Source organism: Olea europaea, chromosome 17, assembly GCF_002742605.1.
Source record: "Olea europaea var. sylvestris chromosome 17, O_europaea_v1, whole genome shotgun sequence".
Taxonomy (NCBI): Eukaryota; Viridiplantae; Streptophyta; class Magnoliopsida; order Lamiales; family Oleaceae; genus Olea; species Olea europaea.
The window spans coordinates 1386383-1394021 of NC_036253.1; the positions used below are offsets into that span (position 1 = coordinate 1386383).

A 7639-nucleotide genomic window follows, 5' to 3' on the forward strand; every position below is an offset into this window, starting at 1 on the left:
TTCGTAATGTCAAGTGTCGAGATTAACAGCTATTTAATGTCGATAACGACATTACAAATGTCGAGAAGGCATCAAATGTCAACATAAATATGATCCAACCAAATTTAACTAAGAGTGAAGGCAACCAAATGGTGTATTAACTGCGAAGACTGTAGCAAGCAGCTTTATAATTACTATAGCAGTTAAAGTTGGTATGCCAAGCACAAGTACGTTCTCAACGATATTGATGTGAAAAAAAGTTGTAAAATAATCACCATCAATGACTTCAACCATATTGGTCGGTGAGATATCTTATCGTGCATTCAACGGACAAGTGTTTCTCCAGTATAAAATGTTGGACTTTACTTAAATATGTACATACGAGAATTTAACAAAGTCATAGCACTAGTTAGTTTTTCCATTGATTATGTCTTCATCAACTCAACATACTCCTGTTCTTGATGTTACTATCACTTTCGACCCCCCTGGGTCGTCCGTGGACAACCCGATCATCATTGACTCGGACTCGGATAATGAAAGCAATATTTTTGTTCCATATGTTCGTCAACCTTCGAACCGCCATCGTAGGGTTTGCCTTCAACCAATCCCTTTTCCGAATCTAATCGACGAAATTGAACCAATTCAAGTTCATCGTGAGATCGTCCCAGTACCGGTCCAACCGGAAGCACATCATGTGTTGTTGGATGAAAATGTTGGAGCAGTTCCCGTCGAAAATGAAGATGTGATCATCATAAGCTCCGACGAGGAGTACGACAGTGATATGTCCTCTTTGTTCGCCATGGAGGATATGTAGAAGATGCAGTCATCGTAAGTGAAATGTTTACGTACATATAGTAGTGTTATAAAATCCATATAGGTGATGGATAATTTTTTGGGTGATCACCATTTTGTATAATAGTTGTTTACGATATGTATTGGAGTTATGGCTTCCTTTTGTTGTGATTATCATTTTGTCTGCTCCAATGACTTAGGAGAACGAGTCATTCATAAGTTGCTTTTGTATCCATTACCACATTGTGTCTACAATGATTAAGAAAATCCCAGTGATAAAATAGATATGTACTTATTCACTTATATGATGAACAAAATGATATCGTAGTGAAATGTTCATAAGAATATATGTAAGCACCATTTCCCTTGTTGGTAGTTATACCCCAAACCTGGCCTCTCTTGTTTGTATCCAGTATGACATTCAAAAATGAAGTGTTGTTTGTATTTAGTGAATGCCCATACGAATTTTCCTATTTGTGCGCTATAAAATTTTGAACGACTAGAATAATATAAGAGAAAAATCACAAAAAATGGGAGGAATCCGTATAAAGGATTCAAAATATATTACAAACTTAATTTTACAACAAGCAATTGCAAATAAGTGATATCAAGAGAGAACGAAGAAAGAAACAGAAAGAAGTAGAAGTCAAAAATATATTCAACAACATTTAAAATAAGAGGTAGAAAGCAAGTAATACAAAAGAAAAAAATTCAAAACATTGATAATTCATGTTATCAGGGCATTTGACGATCAGAATACACAATGTCATTCAAGTATACGTGTCACTTAAAGATGTCGAATTCTGACATGTTTGCCTGTTATGTCAGAACCCCCACATCGGCCGCATTTTCGTCTCAACGTCGACCTTTCAGTTCTTGACCGTTGACGTTGGGTAGGAGGTCGACCTGGTGCTCTACGTATATTCGGGGGCAAAACTTCAATGGAACGAATAGACTGAGAAACAACCCAATCTGACTCTCGGCCAACGGGGTGAGGAACTTCATTGTACGCAGCTCGCCAATATTCTGTGGTGTAGTAAGAGGAGCACAAATCATACAATGATTTTTCTTTTGCGCAAGCAGCTCGGGATGCATGTGAACATGGGATTTGTCACATCTGAAACTCTTGACATGAACATGTGTTACCTATAAGGTCGACAGTACAAAGTTCGGTAGCTATACCTACCTCAAAAACGAGTTCGTCCAAATTTCGTACTGGTAAAGTTGCACCGGCGTCGAATGATTTTCTCAATTCATCATCAATTTTTGATGTCACAGTCGTACTACATTTCGTGGATGCACTTTTTCTCTCGTAGAACCATCGTTGCATCAATGACGTAATATTTTCGATTAACGAGGTTATAGGGAAACTTCTTTGTCGCCTTAGGACTGAATTCAGTGACTCCGCAATGTTATTCGTCATAACGTTGTACCGATTACCAACAAAATGTGCCCGTGACCAGGTGGATATACCGGCACGTTCCAAGTAAGATGCCATTGACGGTCGAATGGTTCTTATCTGTGTCATAAACTGATCAAATTCCGATACGCGGTATGCTAGCGCTGCCCGCTTGAATAAGAAGATGACATTGCTACTGCTATACCTTGCAATAAGATTTTTCTCGATATGCCAGATGCAAGCACCGTGGTGAGAAAGTGGGAACAACCTCGTAATTGCCCGCTTAATACTCTTCTTCCTATCCGACACAAACACTAGCTGGTTTGAATCATCAATGACATCTTTCAACTTTGCAAAGAACCAATACCACGATGCATTTGTTTCCCCATCGACAACACTCCACGCAAGAGGATATATTTGTAGGTTAGCATTTTGCGCTGCAGCTAGTAGTAGTGTTCCCTTATATTGGCCCTTCAAATGACTTCCATCAACACAAATTACTGGCCTCATGTATTCTCGAAAACCACATACACTAGGCCCGAACGCTAAGAAGAAGTACAAGAACCTATTATTCGAGTCGAGTTCAATGTGTGCAATAGTTCCTGGATTATTCTCGGTTAACATGTGACAATATGATGGCAATTTCTGGACACTTTCTTCGGGTGTACCACGAAGAAATCGAAGTCCCTTCTCTTTAGCCCTCCACGCTTTGTTGTAGGTAATCCGTACACCAAATTCACGTTCCATATCCCCAATAATACCCGCAGGAACGTATAATTGGTTTGCATCGTCCAACCTTCGCATTATGTGATGCCCAATTATTGCACTCGTTGCGTGAATTTGTGCATTTCGTCGAACGTCTAGAGAATATGTGTGCTCAGGTATGTACTCTCGAATCGTAAAGATTTCTGAAGTTTTTATCATAGAAGCTCGTACTAGCCAATGGCATGTAGTATCGACACAACACACAGTAAGAGATCTAGGATTCGACTTTTTAACCTTGAAATGAAACTTCTCTTTCAAAGCCTTAAGTTGAAGCCTTGTGTGTAACTGTCGTTTGCTAAAGAATATCTGATTCTCCACAATGTCCTCTTCATCAATCGACTCAATTGCATTTCGAATAAACAAATTGCCTTCACCTAAACTTTCGTCCATATTATCAATCGTTTGTGGCTCTTGTAGTTCGCACATACCGACTTCATCGCGTCCACATAATGCATCTTCTATTGGTGACAAATGCTCAACTCCGACATGCAGTTCGTGCTCTCCAGCATTATATTCATCTGCAATTACACACAACGCCGCTTCTGTGTGAACAGACATAAACCATTGCAAATCCTCATCGTCGGCTACATCAGCTGGGGGTATATTCATGTTTGGAACTGTAAATTTCAATTGAATTCGGAACTTCATTCTATCAACATTCAGCTTCTCGAATAATTTATGTACAAGCTCTTCATATGTAATATCATGTCGAACAACAATTGATGTTGTTCGGTTCCCTAACCACTTCCACCCGTCGTCTTTGTTGACGAATCTACCACCATACGATACAACAAATCTCTTAACATCTCCCATATCTGCATGTCATAAACAACAATACTGTCAACCACTAATGAAAATCGAAAACGAAAATGCTACCTGCATGCAATATGTGAATCACTCTACACGAAAATTTACCAACTTACTCAAATTTTTAATGTTATTGTCAACATTTAACAGTGTCGATAATGATAGTATAAATATCATTCTCGACGTTTATAATCAATATTGACATTTATAAAATGTCGAGAATGAAATGACGGGATTTCATGCATTTATCATCTTCTTCAACTTCAACCACCATTTTTGCAAGAATTTATTCTACCATAAATAATATTCTAAATATAGAAGTATATTATCTAACTAAGTTATTTAAGATGAATGGTACGAAAAATATATACTTAGGATAACTTCGTCCAAGGGAAAAAATACTTTATCAAAAAATTGAGATTTGAACATATACAACAACAACTACTAAATAAAACTTATCAAAAAAAATGAGAGTTCGAAGAAATAGAGTTCAAAGAAATATACATTCTACCGACAAATGATGAAAGCCTAATCAGCTTCAAATTTCCACCGCAGTAAATTTCTTAAAATAATTTCTTTCAAGTTCGAATCATATACTTCTTCGTATATGGTAATGGAATTTTTGCTTCTTCTTCATTTGTTCTAGAATAATTGATTAAAATATAATTAAAAATATAAGCAAGTGGACTCACCTAGGTAATAGCAACATTATTGTGCCTTCTCGTAGAAGTTATTTGCTCTTCTTAAAAATTGTGCCAAAGTGATATAAAATTGATTAATCTTTTCATGAGGGTAAAGTAGACATTTTGATCTAAAAATTGGACATTTTTGCAAAGATTATAAAAAAAGTACACTTTTCAACTCCAACCATTATAATTGGACATTCTTGAAAATGCCTCTTTTTTTTTTTAATAAAGTTTGATAAAAATTGTATTCTATTATAATAATGGTATTATTGAAGTCTCACCTCCGAGTTATGTGATTTTTTGGTGTTTTCCTGTCTAGACTTCACATGTCTAAGCTAGGTCAATTCTAAATGATTGGAAATCAAACCTGGCATAAGAAAAATGTGTACCTCTTCCTATCGTACCATTTTGGCCTTCAGAGACTATAAGTGTAGTAGGAGTATTTGAAACATGTTTGGTTTGCAGATATCATAATGTTTGAAATTGAAAGTTGGACTCTACTTTGTTCATCAGTTCTTCACTATTTTAGTTATTCCATAACTTTTTCCTTTTTCTCTAAGATAATATTAATTTTTTCCTTTTCCGTATTGCAGGCATGAAGGAGAAAATTTCGTGATAAGGATAGCAAACTTGTATGGAACCTTATCTTAGGATGCATTGTATGGTGTGTTTGGAAAGAAAGGAACAACCGCTATTTCGAAGACCAAACAAAGACAACAGCACAGATTTGGAAAATGTTTTATTTGACTTTGTATAATTGGTTTAATGTCGCGGCTAAAAGTCCTATAGAATGTGTGAAGCAAACCCACCTACAAATCAACCAAAACAATCAATTAATGTAAGGATTTGCAAAGTAAAATGAAGAAAATCAAGACCCAAAAATCTGAAAATTAAGGAACGGTTTTCCTCTTTATAATTTGGCTCAGAAACTTGATCCACACCATAAAGGTATCTCCAATTTGAAGGCCATAATTAGTCACAAAGACAGATTCACAAAGAAAGGCAGGAGGTTTTGTTTTTGCACAGAGCAGAGAGTTTATTCTCATTCTTGGGGTGAGTCCAAGTGAAGAGAATAGTCTTCAATTTATAGATTTGACAAAAAAAGGGGTTTCCACAAAATCTTGCAAGGATTAGGCTAAATCAAAATTTGCAAGATTATATCAAAACTTAAAGATAGAGTTCAACCAAAAAAAGGGGATAAGATGGTTAAAAAAGGACAAAGATAGTATTTATCTATCTTTCATGTGATTTTCAAATTACCTCCAAATTGGATATTGAGCATCTAGCCCAATGGACTGATTACCTCTAAATATCCAACATAATTGGGCTACTTCAATTGTGATGTGGATTTAATTTTTCAATCCTGGGCTTATAGCCTATGAAGTTATACAGGCCTCGATTTTTCATCATAGCCTAGGGGATTTGGGCATCAATTACCAAACATGCCCACCAACCTCCACCTTGATGCCAAATCATCCTGCAAGTCAGATAAGATAACAAATAGCTTAAGGAAAGAGACTTACAAGTTTGTACTGATGTTTAGAAGATCAAGGCAGCTTCTAAACTTTACCAATGAGAGCACCTTAGTTCCCGTATCTGCAGGATTATATTCTGAAAGGACTTTCTCAAGTTTTACTAGCTCTTGAGAAATCATATCTTTGATGAAATGCAATCTAACATCTATATGTTTAGTACGTTCATGAAAGACAGGATTTTTGCATAGGTGAATAGCAGATTGACTATTAGAATATATTGTCATATTGTTCTTAAAAACACCAAGTTCATTTAATATACCTTTAAACCACAAAGATTCTTTAAAGGCTTCAGTAGCAGCAATGTATTCTGATTCAGTAGTAGATAATGCAACAACATGTTAAAGTTGTGATTTCCAACTAACACATGAATTACACAAAGTAAATATGTAGGAAGATGTAGATTTCCTATTATCTCTATCACCAGCATAGTTAGCATCAATAAAACCTTTCAATTTTAGTCATTCAGTACTAAACTTATATATTAAGCCAACATTACATGTTCCTTTCAAAGATCTAAACAACCATTTCAGAGCCTCCCAATGTTTGGGACCCGAGTTGGACATATACCTGCTAAGTGTACTAACAGCAAAGGCTAAGTCAGGTCTAGTATACACCATTAGAAACATCACAGAACCAATGGCATTTATATATGGAATTCGTTTCATATATTCTTCTTCTTCTTCATTAGCAGGTGATTAGCTAAAGGTAATGTAACAGATTTACATTCATTTATACCAAATTTCTTCAAAATTTTCATGATATATGGAGCCTGATGTAAAAATAAAATTGATTTAGACCTATTTCTTTGAATTTTCATACCTAAAATTCTTTTAGCATTACCTAGGTCTTTCATATTGAATTCATTACTTAAAGTAGTTTTTACATCATTTAACAACTTCAAGTTGGGACCAATCAAAAGTGTATCATCCACGTATAGTAACAAAACACACAGTCATTATTATTTGTATTACCTTGATAGTACAAGCAATGATCAAATTCACTCCTTTTAAAACCAATTGTTTTAACAAATGAATCAAAATGTTTGTACCATTGTCTAGGAGATTGTTTTAAACCATACAAAGAACGTTTAAGAAAACACAAATGATCAGATTTTTGTTTATTTTCAAAACCTTTAGGTTGATTCATAAAAATCTCTTCATCAAGTTCTCCATGCAAAAAAGCAGTTTTAACATCAAGTTGTTCAAGTTCCCAATTGAAATGTGTAACTAATGCAAGCATAGTTCTAATTGTGGTATACATAACAATTGGAGAAAATATCTCATTATAATCTACCCCTTCCTTTTGTGTGTAACCTTTGGCCACAAGTCTAGCCTTAAAACTTAAACCCTCTCCTTTGGTAATTTCCTCCTTAATTCTAAAAACCCATTTACACCCAATTATTGACTCGTCTTTTGGTCTTGGGACTAATTCCCATATTTGATTCTTATCAAGGGAATTTATCTCTTCTTTCATCGCTTTCACCCAATCCTCAGATTGTTCACTCCTTAAGGCTTCTTCATACGTGTTTGGTTCCCTATCAACTAGTTCTTCATAACTAACATAAGCAAGCTCAAAATCAGACTTTAACCTTTGAGGCACCCTATGTGCTCTTCTGACTCTGTCTCTAGCTAACTGGTAATCAGACAAAGGGTTTTGCTCTCCTTGATATTCCTCTA

General features: G+C 35.5%; 1 protein-coding gene across 1 annotated transcript; it reads right to left on the minus strand.

Annotated features, from left to right (window-relative positions):
- Positions 1–984: 984 nt before the first annotated feature.
- Positions 985–3919, minus strand: LOC111365876. Its single transcript, XM_022986381.1, has 4 exons — positions 3859–3919; positions 1918–3750; positions 1580–1797; positions 985–1020 (listed from the first exon to the last, which is right to left on the minus strand). The coding sequence occupies exons 1-4, from the start codon at positions 3917–3919 to the stop codon at positions 985–987; spliced, it is 2148 nt and encodes a 715-aa protein (XP_022842149.1).
- Positions 3920–7639: the final 3720 nt, after the last annotated feature.

Bases quoted from the DNA above. Each gene is read 5' to 3' on its own strand.
- LOC111365876 (XM_022986381.1), bottom strand. From the start codon at position 3,919: ATGATATTTATACTATCATTATCGACACTGTTAAATGTTGACAATAAC. The intron at 3,751-3,858 runs GTAAGTTGGTAA...TATGACATGCAG, and splicing joins CAATAACATTAAAAATTTGA to ATATGGGAGATGTTAAGAGA. The intron at 1,798-1,917 runs GTAACACATGTT...ACTACACCACAG, and splicing joins TTGTACTGTCGACCTTATAG to AATATTGGCGAGCTGCGTAC.